The sequence below is a fragment of the Entelurus aequoreus genome, linkage group LG26 (genome assembly GCF_033978785.1).
Source record: "Entelurus aequoreus isolate RoL-2023_Sb linkage group LG26, RoL_Eaeq_v1.1, whole genome shotgun sequence".
Classification (NCBI taxonomy): domain Eukaryota; kingdom Metazoa; phylum Chordata; class Actinopteri; order Syngnathiformes; family Syngnathidae; genus Entelurus; species Entelurus aequoreus.
Genome location: NC_084756.1, coordinates 36,234,680 through 36,254,719, shown reverse-complemented (window position 1 = coordinate 36,254,719; position 20,040 = coordinate 36,234,680). Strand labels below are relative to the sequence as shown.

General features: G+C 35.2%; 1 protein-coding gene across 3 annotated transcripts in view; it reads left to right on the top strand.

Moving 5' to 3' along the window:
* il17rd (interleukin 17 receptor D) overlaps positions 1-20,040 on the top strand; it is a 92,298-nt gene that overhangs the window by 36,968 nt on the left and 35,290 nt on the right. For all 3 annotated transcript variants that reach the window (XR_009824696.1, XM_062038003.1, XM_062038002.1), the window contains exon 3: positions 11,200-11,322. Coding sequence is in view for 2 of the 3 variants with exons in the window: in XM_062038003.1 (XP_061893987.1) it covers positions 11,200-11,322 (123 nt within the window). In the remaining variant the exon portion in view is untranslated. The remainder of the gene's footprint in view (positions 1-11,199; positions 11,323-20,040) is intronic.

Below are 20,040 nucleotides of genomic sequence, written 5' to 3'. Positions count from 1 at the left end.
TAAGATATTGAAATTCGCCCCCCTTTGGCCAAAATGAATAAAAATATAAATATCTATATAGAGACTGTAATAAGGAAGTAAATAAGGAAGATTAAAAACCATTTACAAACAAAAAATTCAAAACAAAATAAATGAACTAAAATGAGTCTTTTTCTCACGTGTCGACTTTCTTCTTATAAAATTGGGAACAATTTCTCGTATTCTTTCTGTTTCTGTAATATTGCAATATTTTCTCGTAGAATTATTACTTTTTTATGTAAAATTATTACTTTTTAATGCAAAATGGTGACATTTGTCATATAAAATTCTGACTTATCACAATATTGCCAATTGTTTTGTTGTTCTTGTAAAATAGTGACATTTTTTGAGTAAAATGATGACTTTTGTCATCATTTTGCCAAGTAAAATTCCGATTATTATTATAATATTGCCAAAATGTAAAAGTTTTCGTATAAAATTGTGACTTTTGTCGAGTAAAATGACGACTCTTTTCATAAAATTGCCAACATTTTAAGCTTTCCTTGTGAAATTGTGACTGTTCTTGAGTAAAATTCCAACTTTTATCACAATATTGCACAAATGTTCAGAATTTCTTGTAACATTTTGACTTGCGTTGAGTAAAATGACGACTTGTATTATAAAAATGCCGAAATTCTAAGTTTTACTTGTGAAATTGTGACCTTTTGCTTGTGAAATTCCAACTCATTTTGCACAAGAAGCTTTTTTTTATATTTGCATAGTATGTATATATTATTAATGTTGTAAATACACTTCTTTATATATCTAGAAAGGCTGGTCCTAAAGAGGTAGGCATTATTCAGAGGTCTCAAGAAGGTAACACATACAGGAGTGTGTGTGTGTGTGTGTGTGTGTGTGTGTTCTTGTATTTCTGTCCTTCTTGAGACATGAAGAAGGAAAAGTATCTTCCATATGAGGAGGTGTGAAAAAGTGATGACATAAATCATGGTCCCAATAACATTGCATCTAATAGACAATGTCTCATTTGCACCCCTGTTGAAGAAATCTATCAAAATGAGGGTGGTCCCAGAAAACTGTGTAGGTTCTAAAAGTGCTCCCCCTCTGGTCAACATATGAAATAACAAGTGTGTGTAAGATATTGAAATTCGCCCCCCAAAGGCCAAAATTAATAAAAAAATACATATTTATATAGAGACTGTAATAACGAAGTAAATAAGGAAGATTAAAAAACATTTACAAACAAAATAAATGAACTAAAATGAGTCTTTTTCTCACGTGTCGACTTTCTTCTTATAAAATTGGGAACAATTTCTCGTATTCTTTCTGTTTCTGTAATATTGCAATATTTTCTCGTAGAATTATTACTTTTTTATGTAAAATTATTACTTTTTAATGCAAAATGGTGACATTTGTCATGTAAAATTCTGACATCACAATATTGCCAATTGTTTTGTTGTTCATGTAAAATAGTGACATTTTTAAAATAAAATGATGACTTTTGTCATCATTTTGCCAAGTAAAATTCCGATTATTATTATAATATTGCCAAAATGTAAAAGTTTTCGTATAAAATTGTGACTTTTGTCGAGTAAAATGACGACTCTTTTCATAAAATTGCCAACATTTTAAGCTTTTCTTGTGAAATTGCGACTGTTGTTGAGTAAAATTCCAACTTTTATCACAATATTGCACAAATGTTCAGAATTTTGACTTGCGTTGAGTAAAATGACGACTTGTATTATGAAAATGACGAAATTCCAAGTTTTACTTGTGAAATTGTGACGTTTTTCTTGTGAAATTCCAACTCATTTTTCACAAGAAGCTTTTTTTTTTATATTTGCATAGTATGTATATATTATTAATGTTGTAAATACACATCTTTATATATCTAGAAAGGCTGGTCCTAAAGAGGTAGGCATTTTTCAGAGGTCTCAAGAAGGAAAGTGTGTGTGTGTGTGTGTGTGTGTGTGTGTGTGTGTGTGTGTGTGTGTGTGTGTGTGTGTGTGTGTGTGTGTGTGTGTGTGTGTGTGTGTGTGTGTGTGTGTGTGTGTGTGTGTGTGTGTGTGTGTGTGTGTGTGTGTGTGTCTGACACACCTCACTGCCTCCTTTCCCTCAAAGCCTCCAGCTGGTTGGACGAGGTATGTTTGCAGTGATGTCATGGAAGGGCGAAACAAAGGCACAGTGACCTTTGCCCCCCCCCCCCCCCCCTGGACTACATGGTCACAGATGATGAATCTGGGAATAAATAATTAATATTTATCCATAGTATCGATAAAGTGTAATTAGAAGTTAGCTTTGGAATGGTGATGCCAATACGCCCCCTAGTGGCCACATCTTGGAAGTGAAGCTTTTTTCATACAAAATAGTGTTTAAAAAAACAAAGAGGAAGTTAAGCCTTCGCTTGTTCTCCATGGTGACGTCTCCTCCTCCTCCTCCTCTCGCATAGAGGAGAATTACAAGGAAGAGGAAGAGGAGGATGAATGAGCAACCAGCTGTGACCTTCTCCTTGAGTCCTGAACATGACCCCCACCCGTGCTTCTGTAGGCTTTAGGAAGCAGGGCAGTGACTCGTGTCGCATCCGCTGCTCTCCTGAAAGCTCCTCCATCCTTCCTAAAATTCCTGGACACAATCCCATTTTCTCCTGCCCTCCTCCTCCTCCTCCTCCTCTTCCATCAACAGTCAGAGCCAAAAAGGGCCAGTGAATCGTGTTAGCGCTCACTCCGTCTTCCGTCATTCTTTGTCTTGAAAAACATGCCACAATAGCGATGTGGACCATAGCATGGTCTAGTACAGGGGTCACCAACGTGGTGCCCGCGGGCACCAGGTAGCCCGTAAGGACCAGATGAGTAGCCCGCCGGCCTGTTCTAAAAATAGCTCAAATAGCAGCACTTACTAGTGAGCTGCCTCTATTTTTTTAAATTGTATTTATTTACTAGCAAGCTGGTCTCGCTTTGCTCGACATTTTTAATTCTAAGAGAGACAAAACTCAAATAGAATTTGAAAATCCAAGAAAATATTTTAAAGACTTGGTCTTCACTTGTTTAAATAAATTCATATGTTTTTTACTTTGCTTCATATAACTTTCAGAAAGACAATTTTAGAGAAAAAATACAACCTTAAAAATGATTTTAGGATTTTTAAACACATATACCTTTTTACCTTTTAAATTCCTTCCTCTTCTTTCCTGACAATTTAAACCAATGTTCAAGTAAATTTATTTTTTATTGTAAAGAATAATAAATAAATTTAAATTTAATTCTTCATTTTAGCTTTTGTTTTTCGACGAAGAATATTTGTGAAATATTTCTTCAAACTTATTATGATTAAAATTCAAAAAAAAATATTCTGGCAAATCTAGAAAATCTGTAGAATCAAATTTAAATCTTATTTCAAAGTCTTTTGAATTTCTTCGAAAAAATTTTGTTCTGGAAAATCTAGAAGAAATAATGATTTGTCTTTGTTAGAAATATAGCTTGGTCCAATTTGTTATATATTCTAACAAAGTGCAGATTGGATTTTAACCTATTTAAAACATGTCATCAAAATTCTAAAATTAATCTTAATCAGGAAAATTACTAATGATGTTCCATAATTTTTTTAAATTTTTTTTTTCAAAAAGATTCAAATTAGCTCGTTTTTCTCTTCTTTTTTTCGGTTGAATTTTGAATTTTAAAGAGTCGAAATTGAAGATAGACTATGTTTCAAAATGTAATTGTCATTTTTTGTGTGTTTTCTCCTCTTTTAAACCATCCAATTAAGTGTAAATATCATTAATTATTAATAATAACATAGAGTTAAAGGTAAATTGAGCAAATTGGCTATTTCTGGCAATTTATTTAAGTGTGTATCAAACTGGTAGCCCTTCGCATTAATCAGTACCCAAGAAGTAGCTCTTGGTTTCAAAAAGGTTGGTGACCCCTGGTCTAGTACGTTAGCATTTCTTCCGGCGGCAAACAGAGCAAATGATTAATCTGTTCCAGGGTCAAGCTGCGGCCATCATAACTGCAAAAAGTCAGTGTATAAAAACAAGAAAAAATTAAAGCTGCAAGCAGCGTTGGTCGGGTCCGCATTTTGGCAGGTGCTAGTCCTAGGTGTCCCAATACTTTTGCCCAGTGGTAGTCCTGTGTGAGACCTACATAGAGGTTTTTGTTTCGTGTCTCTACGATATTCGTACTGGGAGTTAGAGGAAGTTGTGTCTGTGTTTTTTTCCTAGGTGCTGCGGCACAGTGGTTCTTTTCTTTGAAGGCTGGTAAAATCAAAACCGTAGCACTTATTAAAACACTTTCGCCAACTTTTAATCAGAAGGGTTCAATCTCTCTCCTGTAGCAGTTTGAAGCCAAAACGACAAACGCGCTCAGAGGAGATAATGTTTGATGTTTGGTGACCGCTTTTTAAAAAAAAAAGTGTTTTGAAGTGGGGATATCAAACTTCCTGTTGATTTTTGCTGAAGGATGTTAATCTATGAAATGTAGGTCTAAGTGAGACCTACGTAGAGGTTTTTGTTTCATGTCTCTAAAACGTTCCTACCAGAAGTTACAAGCAGTTTTGTCTGTGTTTTATTCAAAAATTGCGTTGAGTTTTGAAGTATTTTGAAGGGGTCAAATTACAGCTCAAAGAGGCAAAAATGAGTGTTTTTAGTCATTTTTTGTGTTGAAGGGGAAATTGCCAACTTCCTGTTGGTTTTTGCCCGAGGATGTGAAATTATGAATTGTAGGTCTAAGTGAGACCTACATACAGGTTTTTGTTTCATGTCTCTACGACCTTCCTAGTGGGAGTTACAGGCAGTTTGTTTTTGTTTTTTTCCTAGGGGGCGCTAGAGCGCAATTTTGATTTTTGGGGTTTGGTTTTTTTACTAAAGTGTGCTGTCCCAGTTTTTCTATGTTTGTATAAAATTTGGTGAGTTTTGAAGCATGTTAAGGGGGGCAAAGTAGTGCGCAAAGCTGCGGAATAATAATCAACCTTACAATTTCAATAGGTTCCTTTGTACCTGTACAAAGGACTCCCTGTGGGTGTCCTTTGTACAGGGTACATGCGAACCCTAAAAATACAAAAATGAGGGGTATTTTATTTGAACTAAGCAAAATTATCTGCCAATAGAACAAGAAAATTTGGCTAGTCGAGACCGACCTAAGTTAAAGTTAAAGTACCAATGATTGTCACACACACACTAGGTGTGGTGAAATTTGTCCTCTGCATTTGACCCATCACCCTTGTTCACCCCCTGGGAGGTGAGGGGAGCAGTGGGCAGCAGCGGTGCCGCGCCCGGGAATCATTTTTTGTGATTTAACCCCCAATTCCGACCCTTGATGCTGAGTGCCAAACAGGGAGGTAATGGCTCCCATTTTTATAGTCTTTGGTATGACTTTCCAAAACAAGTCAAATTAGCTAACCTCAATGAACCCCAAAATAGCTTCAAATAAGTATATTCTCACTAATAACAAGTGCACTTTTCTTGGTAGAAAAAAAATTTAGACCTTTTTGCTCAATATGTTGAAAAATATTCTTAAATGAAGTAAATGCTAGTGCCATTATCTTGACATAATGATATGCGCTCGGCATTACATTTCTTGAAAGCAGCAAACTTATACTAAAAACTAATTTATTGTTCTTAATGGAAAGGCAACAAGGCAAGCGCTTGTTACTCTCGGGGTCTCCTAGCCGCTCAGGCAAATCATATGGTCTAAAAATGCATTTTTCCATGGATAACATGACATCATCGCGCCAAGTGCGTGCTCTTTCATTCAATTAGTGCGCATATATACAGCCCGGCCCCCGGCCAAATTTTTTTTAATTGTAATTTTTGAAGAATGTATCTGAATGTGCATGAACTATTTCTGTTCAAAATTGTTAGAAATGTCACGTTAAATGTTTTTTTTACATGCTTGAAATAAGAACTTATTACTTTAAAAAAAAGTAGTTTTATACTTGTGAGTAGAGATGTCCGATAATATCGGTCTGCCGATATTATCGGCCGATAAATGCGTTAAAATGTAATATCGGAAATTATCGGTATCGTTTTTTTTATTATCAGTATCGTTTTTTTTTTTTTTTTTTTTTTTTTATTAAATCCACATAAAAAACACAAGATACACTTACAATTAGTGCAACAACCAAAAAAAACCTCCCTCCCCCATTTACACTCATTCACACAAAAGGGTTGTTTCTTTCTGTTATTAATATTCTGGTTCCTACATTATATATCAATATATATCAATACAGTCTGCAAGGGATACAGTCCGTAAGCACACATGATTGTGCGTGCTGCTGCTCCTCTAATAGTACTAACCTTTAACAGTTAATTTTACAAATTTTCATTAATTACTAGTTTCTATGTAACTGTTTTTATATTGTTTTACTTTCTTTTTTATTCAAGAAAATGTTTTGAATTTATTTATTTTATTTTATTTTATTCATTTTTTTAAAAAAGTACCTTATCTTCACCATACCTGGTTGTCCAAATTAGGCATAATAATGTGTTAATTCCACGACTGTATATATCAGTTGATATCGGTATCGGTTGATATCGGTATCGGTAATTAAAGAGTTGGACAATATCTGCATATCGGATATCGGCAAAAAGCCATTATCGGACATCCCTACTTGTGAGTGTTGATGACACAGCTTTGCAACAGTTGATATTCTAGTTTCAAGCATGTTTTACTCAATATAGCTCATCAAATCTCAGCAACAAGCTGTAATATCTTACTGAGATCATTTAGGACCAAAACACTTAAAACAAGTAAAACACTCTAACATAAAATCTGCTTAGTGAGAAGAATGATCTTATCAGACAGAAAATAAGCAAATATCACCCTTATTTGACATATTTCATCTTACTTAGATTGCACTTTTTGCAGTGTAAACAGTTGCTCTACTTTGATGGACTGAGTTGTCTCAAAGATACATTTATATTTTGTCTCAAACTAAACTTCTATTCAGCTGTATGTTTGTTCTTTGGAATAGTTTTAGTTTGGTCTAGCAGCGTCGCCGCCGTCTCCATTCAGAAGCCCATAGAGATAATTGCTCATTTAATGTCGCTTTAAACGCTTTCCTAGCAGGCACGAGACATTGAAACAACGTTGAGAACTTGTTGAATTAGGTCCTGACGTTGAGAAACTCAAACCTAACGTTGAAACATGGTTTTTAACGACGTTTGATCAATGTTGGGTGGACGATGATTTGAAATTGAAATGTGGTCATTTCCCAAACAATATTCTACAACACAAATACAACATTGAAACAACATGCTTTTTGACGTTTATTCAATGTCAGGTTGTGATGTTGATTTGACCATTGACATTTGGTCATTTCACAACCAATATTCTACAACGTTGAAACAACATGCTTTTTGACAACGTTTAATTATTGTTGGGTTCTGATGATTATTTGACCATTGACATTTGGTCATTTCACAACCAATATTCTACAACGTTGAAACAACATGCTTTTTGACAACGTTTAATTATTGTTGGGTTCTGATGATTATTTGACCATTGACATTTGGTCATTTCCCAACCAATATTCTACAACACAAATACAACGTTGAAACAACATGCTTTTTGACAACGTTTAATTATTGTTGGGTTCTGATGATTATTTGACCATTGAAATTTGGTCATTTCCCAACCAATATTCTACAACACAAATACAACATGCTTTTTGACAACGTTTAATTATTGTTGGGTTCTGATGATTATTTGACCATTGAAATTTGGTCATTTCCCAACCAATATTCTACAACACAAATACAACATGCTTTTTGACAACGTTTAATTATTGTTGGGTTCTGATGATTATTTGACCATTGAAATTTGGTCATTTCCCAACCAATATTCTACAACGTTGAAACAACATGCTTTTTGACAACGTTTAATTATTGTTGGGTTCTGATGATTATTTGACCATTGAAATTTGGTCATTTCCCAACCAATATTCTACAACGTTGAAACAACATGCTTTTTGACAACGTTTAATTATTGTTGGGTTCTGATGATTATTTGACCATTGAAATTTGGTCATTTCCCAACCAATATTCTACAACGTTGAAACAACATGCTTTTTGACAACGTTTAATTATTGTTGGGTTCTGATGATTATTTGACCATTGAAATTTGGTCATTTCCCAACCAATATTCTACAACACAAATACAACATGCTTTTTGACAACGTTTAATTATTGTTGGGTTCTGATGATTATTTGACCATTGAAATTTGGTCATTTCCCTACCAATATTCTACAACGTTGAAACAACATGCTTTTTGACAACGTTTAATTATTTTTGGGTTCTGATGATTATTTGACCATTGAAATTTGGTCTTTTCCCAACCAATATTCTACAACACAAATACAACGTTGAAACAACATGCTTTTTGACGTTTATTATATGTCAGGTTGTGACGCTGAGTTGACCATTGACATTTGGTCATTTCACAACCAATATTCTACAACGTTGAAACAACATGCTTTTTGACAACGTTTAATTATTGTTGGGTTCTGATGATTATTTGACCATTGAAATTTGGTCATTTCCTAACCAATATTCTACAACACAAATACAACGTTGAAACAACATGCTTTTTGACGTTTATTCAATGTCGGGTTGTGACGTTGATTTGACCATTGAAATTTTGTCATTTCCCAACCAATATTTTACGACATTGAAACAACATGCTTTTTGACGTTTATTCAATATCAGGTTGTGATGTTGATTTGACCATTGAAATTTGGTCATTTCCCAACCAATATTCTACAACACAAATACAACGTTGAAACAACATGCTTTTAGACGTTTATTCAATGTCAGGTTGTGATGTGGATTTGACCATTGAAATTTTGTCATTTCCCAACCAATATTTTACTACGTTGAAACAACATGCTTTTTGACAACGTTTAATTATTGTTGGGTTCTGATGATTATTTGATCATTGAAATTTGGTCATTTCCTAACCAATATTCTACAACACAAATACAACGTTGAAACAACATGCTTTTTGATGTTTAATCAATGTTGGGTTCTGACATTGATTTGATCATTGACATTTGGTCATTTTCCAACCAATATTCTACAACACAAATACAACGTTGAAACAAAATGCTTTTTGACGTTTATTCAATGTCGGGTTGTGACGTTGATTTGACCTTTGAAATTTGGTCATTTCCCAACCAATATTATACAATACAAATACAACGTTGAAACACCATGCTTTTTGACAACGTTTAATTATTGTTGGGTTCTGATGATTTTTTGACCATTGAAATTTGGTCATTTCCCAACCAATATTCTACAACACAAATACAACGTTGAAACAACATGCTTTTTGACGACGTTTAATTAATGTCAGGTTGTGACGTTGATTTGACCATTGACATTTGGTCATTTCACAACCAATATTCTACAACGTTGAAACACAATGCTTTTTGACAACGTTTAATTATTGTTGGGTTCTGATGATTTTTTGACCATTGAAATTTGGTCATTTCCCAACCAATATTCTACAACACAAATACAACGTTGAAACAACATGCTTTTTGACGACGTTTAATTAATGTCAGGTTGTGACGTTGATTTGACCATTGACATTTGGTCATTTCACAACCAATATTCTACAACGTTGAAACAACATGCTTTTTGACAACGTTTAATTATTGTTGGGTTCTGATGATTATTTGACCATTGAAATGTGGTCATTTCCTAACCAATATTCTACAACACAAATACAACGTTGAAACAACATGCTTTTTGACGTTTATTCAATGTCAGGTTGTGACGTTGATTTGACCATTGAAATGTGGTCATTTCCCAACCAATATTCTACAACACAAATACAACGTTGAAACAACATGCTTTTTGACCTTTATTCAATGTCAGGTTGTGACGTTGATTTGACCATTGACATTTGATCCAACGTTAGACTTCAACGTGGTCTCAATTTACAAATATAACTATTTTTCAACGTTGTTTCAAAGCCAGTTTTAAAGGACATGTATGTATAATCAACGTTGTATCAATATCTTGTGCCTGCTGGGTTACAGCTATATTTCTAAAACGACGGCACTATTTAACTTTATATTGTAGCCGAACATTTTCTACAAAGATTTACTGTTTGAAAAAACACTAGATTTTTCACTTTATATTAACACATACTTCAAAAAAATTTTGTACAAATAAAAATAACTAAATAGCTGCTGACATTTGATTTCAAAGCAAGTTATCCATCAATTTGTACGTACATAAACAAATGTACTAATCAAATGCATAGGCCATTATACATTACTATTAGGGCTGCAACAACTAATCGATTAAATCGATTATAAAATATAGTTGCCGATTAATTTAGTCATCGATACGTTGGATCTATGCTATGCGCATGCGCAGAGGCAATTTTTGTTTCTTTTTTCTTATTTTATAATATTTTTTATTATTTTTATTTTTTTTATAAACCTTTATTTATAAACTGCAACATGTACAAACAGCTGAGAAACAATAATCAAAATAAGTATGGTGCCAGTATGCTGTTTTTTTTACAATAAAATACCGGAAAGGATAGAAATGTAGTTTGTCTCTTTTACCCGGCTATTAATCGATTAATCGAAGTAACAATCGACAGATTAATCGATTATCAAATTAATCGTTAGTTGCAGCCCTAATTACTATTCATATTTATTCACTCTGAGGGCAGCCATAACAATGAAAAATATCGCCTAAAATATCAACACAAAACACGTTTTTATAGAACTTAATTATAGCTTTACTTGCAGGAATAAAATGTCAAAAACAAAAAAAAGAATGAGAAAATAAATAAATGACAAATTAAATGGATAAATGAATATTTAACATTACTTGTTGGCTAAGACGGTGATGAACGGACATAGAATAGGGTAGTTTTTAGTGAATTCAACCGTTTCTCACCTTCTTTATCTTTATGGGTATAAAAAAAAGTCGTCACTGGTGTGTGGGATTCTTTGTTTGGACGCCTGTTTTTGCGGAAGGATATGCCAAATGGACTAGTTTGATTATGTTTAAATGTTTATGAATCATATGAAAAGTGGTATTGTTACCTTATTTGAGTCTTCCACATAGGAAGCCTGTGAGGAGACAATAAATACTTTTATGCTCTTTTAACCTGCCTATTGTGCAGCACTTTGGCTACCCCTGTGGTAAATTTGAAATGTGCTTTATAAATAAAGTTGATTTGATTTGATTTTTTTTCTCCAATCAGACTGCTCGTTAAACTACCCACAAGGGAAACATGTCATCCACGAGGTTGCCAACGTCTCCTTCACCCATTTGGCCTGTGAGGACCAAGCCGGTGTGGTGGTCCACTGGTCGGCCAGTCCATTAGGTACGTGTCTGATTCTGTGTATTTCTTTAAGAAAAGGCCTTTCAGGGTACATTTAAACTGGTTCATGCTCACTGATATTGTTGCCTTAGGTCAGGGGTGTGCAAAGTGTGGCCCGCAGCCCATTTTGAAAACACTATTACCAAAAAAACCCCATAAAAATTAAAAATGAAGAGCAAGAAGAAAATGCTGCAATATTGATACTAATAACACAAAGCTGCAATGCAGGCAGTTTTGTACTTTAAAACTGTCAATGCTCAAAAAAATAAAATGAAACTTATGTATAATTGACACATAGATCTCTAGTTGATGTAGATATGTTAATGTTGAAAGTAAAAAATAATATTTATTGAAATGTTTACTTTATGAGTGTGGGTCTTTTGGATAGTCGAGAACTTTAGTCTGATTTTTTTCTTTAAACTGCCATTGTTAGGGACCGCAATGTCCCTTTGGGACAGAGGACCCTATTGTATTTGTAAGGTTTTATTCTTTCTTTCTTTATTACTATACCGCAGCTTTGAGCTGTAATTTGACCCCCTTAACATGCTTCAAAACTCACCAAATTTGACACACACATCAGGACTGGCGAACATTGCGATTTAATCAAAAAAACCAAACCACAAAACTCAAAATTGCGCTATAGCGCCCCCTAGGAAGAAAACACAGACCAAACTGCCTGTAACTTCCAGTAGGAATGTCATAGAGACATGAAACAAAAACCTCTATGTAGGTCTCATTTAGACCTAGATTTCATACACTGACATCCTTCAGCAAAAATCTACAGGAAGTTTGCAATTCCCCCTCCAAAACAAAAGTTTTGTAAAAACAGTCACTTTTGCCTCTCTGAGCTGTAATTTGACCCCCTTAACATGCTTCAAAACTCACCAAACTTAACACACACATCAGGACTGGCAAAAATTGCGATCTAATAAAAAAACCCAACCCCAAAACTCAAAATTGCGCTCTAGCGCCCCCTAGGAAGAAAACACAGACAAAACTGCTCCTTAGAAGAAAACACAGACAAAACTGCCTGTAACTTCCAGTAGGAATGTCATAGAGACATGAAACAAAAAACTCTATGTAGGTCTCACATAGACCTACATTTCATATATTGACAACCCCCAGCTAAAAATTAACAGGAAGTTTTCAATTCCCCCTTCAAAACAAAAGTTTTGTAAAAACCGGTCACCTTTTTTCAAACATTATCTCCTCTGAGCGCGTTTGTCGTGTCGGCTTCAAAATAGCACAGGAGAGAGATTGAACCCTTCTGATTAAAAGTTGACGAAAGAGTTTTAATTACTGCTCCGGTTTGGATTTTATATGCCGTCAAAGTCGGTCCCGTCCATCGCTACTTGAAGCTTTAATTTTTTTATTTTATTTTTAAAAAAATGAATCAATCCAACAAAATAATACACAATAATACCATAATAATACAATTCCAATTCCAAAACCAAACCCGGCCCAGTAAACATTCAGAATAGCAATCAACAGAGCAATTGAGAATTATTATTAATATTGATACTGTTGTTGATATTATTCATTTTTGTTTGACTACTTTTGGATTGTTTTGTGTAATGTTTGTGTGTTTAATTTATAAAAAATAACTGCCGTTGTTTAAAAAATAATAATAAATAAAAAACAATGTTATGAGTTATCTAACTATTTAAAGCTCCAATTACTTCACATCAAATAATCCATTAAAAAAAATGTTTTGGTGAAAATATTGCAAATTTTGTGTTTTTGCAATAAAAACATGTTTTTTTTTTATGTTTGTTTTTTTAAATGGCATAAAACATTAAACTTTATAGCAACAGATATAGCTGAAGTTGACCTACGGATATTTAAGTGTTGAAAGTAAAAAAAAAAATTACATTCTTTTTAACACTTTAATGACTGAGACCCTTTTGGGTCCCCGGGAACTTTAACATATGCTAAAATTGTGGGGAGCCCTAATGGTTTTGAAAACAAAAAATATCAGCGGCCCTCAGTGGATAAAGTTTGGACCCCCCTGGGGCGGTATAGCTCGGTTGGTAGAGTGGCCGTGCCAGCAACTTGAGGGTTCCAGGTTCAGTGTTTCCCATAAACTGCCAAGATACCTGTGGCGGTGGGGGCGTGGCTATGGGCGTGGTCACCATGACACCATCGAGTAATTTGCATAATTTACTACAATGATATGATTTTCTCTAAAAAGGCTAAAAAAATGTATACTTACTAATTAATAATAACAGTTTTGTTTTAAACATCCATCCATCCATCCATCCATTTTACAATATAATTACAACACTTTATGTACATATTTATATACAGATTTGAACAATAAGTTATTCACTGAAATATATTTATTAATTATGGTTCTTACAAAAAATATAAAAGCTAAAATTTCTCTTAAAGCTCTGTCCCTTTAATTAGTGCATACTAAATAATTTAACTTTAGCCTACTACTACAACCATATTATTTACCAGCAACATAAAGTGAAACAGAGGCAGAGGTGTCCTGCCACAGTCAGTAACAAATAAACAGAAAACAGTAGTGGTCAAATACAAATAAGGCAACAAGAGAAGTATCCTACACTTCTCTTTTGTAAAGTAAATTTGAACAGCCTATATGGGCATCTACATCAACTATATGATTTGCCTGAGAAGCTGGACAGGACAAAAAATAAATAATTTTTTTTTTTAATTTTTAAATTTTTTTTATTTGTGGCGGACGTAATTCTTTCGTGGCGGGCCGCCACAAATAAATGAATGTGTGGGAAACACTGCAGGTTCGATCCCCGCTTTCGCCATCCTAGTCACTGCCGTTGTGTCCTTGGGCAAGACACTTTACCCACCTGCTCCCAGTGCCACCCACACTGCTTTAAATGTCACTTATGTAAAAGCGCTTTGAGTCACTAGAGAAAAGCGCTATATAAATATAATTCACTTCACAACACCATTTATATAAGGATGGAAGTCTTAATGTGTGCCCACCATTCAATACTTCTATGTGGCCGCCAAGGAATGTGTGGGTGTGTGTGTGTGTGTGTGTGTGTGTGTGTGTGTGTGTGTGTGTGTGTGTGTGTGTGTGTGTGTGTGTGTGTGTGTGTGTGTGTGTGTGTGTGTGTGTGTGTGTGTGTGTGTGTGTGTGTGTGTGTGTGTGTGTGTAACATGAACCTATGGCTGACAATACAGCCTGTTGTTTTCCCACGGACAAACCCAAATCTTTGAGGAATATTTTCATGTCCAAGTAGCAGGTGAACTACAACGGCCGCCTTTCAGTCCTCCAGCTCAGACTCCTCCTGATGACAGTAGATGTCAGGCAAAGTAGCAAGGAGGTCATTTTTGTAGGCTCGATGGTATTTTTTATACGATGCTCAGGAGTCTTTGATGACTTGAAGGATTGTTTTCTCCAAGCCTCAGACCACAATATTACAAATATCAATCATATATTCCAGGGGTCCCTGAATATGTATATATGTTTGTTTATATATATGTATGTGTGTATATATATATGTATGTGTGTGTATATATGTGTATATATGTATTTATAGATGTGTGTGTATATATATATATATATATATATATATATATATATATATATATATATATATATATATATATATATATATATATATATATATATATATATATATATATATATATTAGGGCTGCAACTAACGATTAATTTGATAATCGATTAATCTGTCGATTATTACTTCGATTAATAGTCGGATAAAAGAGACAAACTACATTTCTATCCTTTCCAGTATTTTATTGAAAAAAACCAGCATACTGGCACCATGTTGTGGACATTGGGGGTGCAGCATACACCAACAATAACACAGTAATGTAACTCATCAGATCAGAACTGAATCTTGTACACGTTTCTGTTGTGAATAATAAAGGATTCATTTTAGGCTGCCTCTGAATAATAGCATGAAATATTCCAGCACCTTCATAACGTTTAGTTATACTAAAGCGTCACTCAAATCTAAATAGATTTATATAGCTTTATCGGCCCGGCTACATTGATCCATTATGAAACCAGCCTGAGATATTTCTGTTCGTTACGTTTATTTCCAAATTGGTAACCGTGCGTTTTCTCTCTCAAAATGGAGTCAAATGTGCCGGGGACACATTATCAGCCCCGCGTTGCAACAAAGGCATAACTTTAAAGTTACTCACAAAAAAGCTGAACTCATGAATGCTTGTTGCCACTATGGACTTAAAAAGTTACGTACTGTGAGTTCTTCCCTTCATCCATGGCTCCAACATGTTTCTTCTTCAGGTGCTCCTGAAGCAATGTTGTACTTTCGTGCCATTTTGCAGGAAACGCTCTTCTTTGAAGTCTTTAAAGTGAAGTGTTCCCACACTTTTGACGACTTAGGTCGTACACTTTTCTCCATTGAAGCAATAACCTCAAGATGTTTCTCCGCTAAACTATCGGTAGTGTTTTCCTGCGCCATTTTTCGAATGTTTCCAGACGGCGTCGTCACGTGAGCTGCACATGACACATCATTGGCTAGCTTACGCCACCTCATGAGACGTAGCCTCACCGCCGCCCTGGCGCTGTTTTGTAATGTTTTTGTACTTATTTTGATTATTGTTTCTCAGCTGTTTATAAATGTTGCAGTTTATAAAACGAAAAAAAACAACAAAAAAATAACCACCAAAAAAAAAAAAAAAAAAAAAAGCCTCCGCGCATGCGCATAGCATAGTTCCAACGAATCGATGACTAAATTAATCGCCAACTATTTTGGTAATCGATTTTAATCGATTTAATCGATTAGTTGTTGCAGCCCTAATATATATATGTGTGTGTGTGTATATACATGTATATATGTGTGTATATAAAAATATGTGTGTGTATAAATGTGTGTGTGTATATATATATATATATATATATATATATATATATATATATATATATATATATATACACAGTATATGTGTGCGTATATATTTATATGTATATACAGTCGTGGTCAAAAGTGTACATCCACTTGTAAAGAACATCATGTCATGGCTGTCTTGAGTTTCCAATCATTTCTACAACTCTTATTTCTTTGTGATGTAGTGATTGGAGCACATACTTGTTGGTCACAAAAAACATTCATGAAGTTTGGTTCTTTTATGAATTTATTATGAGTCTACTGAAAATGTGAGCAAATGTGCTGGGTCAAAAGTATACATACAGCAATGTTAATATTTGCTTACATGTCCCTTGGCAAGTTTACCTGCAATAAGGCGCTTTTGGTAGCCATCCACAAGCTTCTGCTAGAATTTTTGACCACTCCTCTTGACAAAATTGGTGCAATTCAGCTAAATGTGTTGGTTTTCTGACATGGACTTGTTTCTTCAGCATTGTCCACACGTTCAAGTCAGGACTTTGGGAAGGCCATTCTAAAACCTTCATTCTAGCCTGATTTAGCCATTCTTTTACCCCTTTTGAGGTGTGTTTGGGGTCATTGTCCTGTTGGAACACCCAACTGCGCCCAAGACCCAAACTCCGGGCTGATGATTTTAGCTTGTCCTGAAGAATTTGGAGGTAATCCTCCTTTTTCCTTGTCCCATTTACTCTCTGTAAAGCACCAGTTCCATTGGCAGCAAAACAGGCCCAGAGCATAATACTACCACCACCATGCTTGACGGTAGGAATTGGTGTTCCTGGGATTAAAGGCCTCAGCTTTCCTCCTCCGAACATATTGCTGGGTAATGTGGCCAAACAGCTCAATTTTTGTTTCATCCGACCACAGAACTTTCCTCCAGAAGGCCTTATCTTTGTCCATGTTATCAGCAGCAAACTTTAGACGAGCCTTAAGGTGTGGCTTCTGGAGCAAGGACTTCCTTCTTGCATGGTAGCCTCTCAGTCCATGGGGATGCAAAACACGCTTGACTGTGTTCCAGCAGCTTCCAAATCATTGCAGACCTGCTTTTTGGTGGTTCTCGGTTGAATATTGATCATCCTGACCAATTTTCTCTCAGCAGCAGGTGATAGCTTGCGTTTTCTTCCTGATCGTGGCAGTGACAAAACTGTGCCATGCACTTTATACTTACAATTGTCTGCACAGTTGCTCTTGGGACCTTAAGCTGCCTTGAAATGGCTCCAAGTGCCTTTCCTGACTTGTTCAAGTCAATGATTCGTTTTTTCAGATCTATTTAAATGGGCTCAGAGAAGTCAACAGGTGTCATCAGTCACAATCACTCACATGAAGTTAAGAGGCCATGCCATGAAGCTCATTTGATTTGATTGTAACTTTTCTACATCACCAAAATGTATCATTTATGTTGCTGTATGTATACTTTTGACCCAGCAGATTTGCTCACATTTTCAGTAGACCCATAATAAATTCATAAAAGAACCAAACTTCTTGAATGTTTTTTGTGACAAACATATATATATATATATATATATATATATATATATATATATATATATATATATATATATATATATATATATATTAGGGCTGCAACAACTAATCGATTAAAATCGATTATAAAAATAGTTGCCGATTAATTTAGTCATCGATTCGTTGGATCTATGCTATGCGCATGCGCAGAGGCTTTTTTTTTTTTTAAAAACATTTTTTTTAATTTTTTTAATTTTTTTAAAATAAAATAATATTTATTTATAAACTGCAACATGTACAAACAGCTGAGAAACAATAATCAAAATAAGTATGGTGCCAGTATGCTGTTTTTTTTCTATAAAATACTGGAATGGATAGAAATGTAGCTTGTCTCTTTTATCCGATTATTAATCGATTAATCGAAGTAATAATCGACAGATTAATCGATTATCAAATTAATCGTTAGTTGCAGCCCTAATATATATATATATATATATATATATATATATATATATATATATATATATATATATATATATATATATTTTTTTTTTATGGTTCTTAACCTTGTTGGAGGTACCGAACCCCACCAGTTTCATATGCGCATTTACCGAACCCTTCTTTAGTGAAAAATAATTTTTTTTTTTTTTTTTTCAAATTCAAGACAAAGTTATATGTTTTTGGTAACACTTTAGTATGGGGAACATATTCTAATTAACAAAGACTTAATTTAGAGTTATTTGGTTAGGGTTAGGGTCAGGGTTAGAAGGTTAGGGTTATAATAAGGCCATGCCGAATAAGGCATTAATAAGTACTTAATAATGACTAGTTAAGAGCCAATATGTTACTAATTTGCATGTTAATAAGCAACTAATTAATGGTGAATATGTTCCCCATACTAAAGTGTTACCATGTTTTTTTTTACTGGTGCACAAAATGAAGCGTGCATGAACATCACCTTGTTCAAACAACAAAACCAACACAGTGCATAAACTCACAACAAATGACACACCTGCAAATCAGTCTGACTTCTGCTGTTGTCGTATCCGTAATACACCGATAGGGAGAAGTAATGTGATGCTCCAGAAACTCAATCTGCTCAAAGGAAGGTCAGTTTTGTAGCTTCTGTAACGAGCTAAACTGATTTCAGATGTGTGAACATGATTGCACAAGGGTTTTTTAATCATCAATTAGCCTTCTGAGCCAATGAGCAAACACATTGTACCATTAGAACACTGGAGTGATAGTTGCTGGAAATGGGCCTCTATACACCTATGTAGATATTGCACCAAAAACCAGACATTTCCAGCTAGAATAGTCATTTACCACATTAGCAATGTATAGAGTGTATTTCTTTCAAGTTAAGACTAGTTTAAAGTTATCTTCATTGAAAAGTACAGTGCTTTTCCTTCAAAAATAAGGACATTTCAATGTGACCCCAAACTTTTGAACGGTATACGTATATGGACCCAGCAATGTCCAAACCTACTGGTGGATAATGCCCGCCCCATTCTGTGACGTGGGAGCACAATCCACCATTCTCACGCCACATCTGGTTTGGGGATTTCTATACAAAGCGATCTCGGAAATAACGCGATCTGTATTTTTATGGACCCCAACGGCCGCGTTACATCGAACTTTGAGTGTATTTTTAACATTGTTTTGAAATGAGCAGAGTTTTGGAAGACGACCAGCCTCACGGAGCAGAGGTTCCACACAGCTCATTAGTCAAAGTGATGGAAAGTGTTTGAAAGTGGATTTACATCGGAGGGAGGGAGTGAAGGAAGAAATGAAAGAGCTCGGAAAGAAGAGAGGTGCTCAGGAATCTGCCCGGAGACAGCAAAACCTGTTCTGCTGTCTCACAAAGCTAATGTGAACAACATGTGCGGTGCATGCCAAGCTCTCATTACGAGAGAAGCCAAGAAGGCCTGGAAGCCAAGAGACTTTGATGAAAGACAACCAGGAGGAGGAGGAGGAGGAGGGAGGGGAACAGGTGAAGGACCTGGGGAACGTTGGGGAGGTGTAAAGTTGACGGCAGAGATGAAAAAGGCAAGGAAATTCCATACGAAACCAGGGAGGAGAAGGTGGAAAAGGTAACTTTAGTTTGGGGACAAGTGAAGCAATGCCCTACCGGATCCAGCAGATGGTGCTGTTGTCAAAAAACACTGTTTGCATACACCAGTGGTTCTTAACCTGGGTTCCATGGAACCCTAGGGGTTCGGTGAGTCGGGCTCAGGGGTTCGGCGGATGTCAAGACACACCCGACTCATCGTGTAAATGAAAACTTCTCCCTATCGGCGTATTACGGATACGGCAACAGCAGAAGTCAGACTGATTTGCAGGTGTGTCATTTGTTGTGAGTTTATGCACTGTTGGTTTTGTTGTTTTA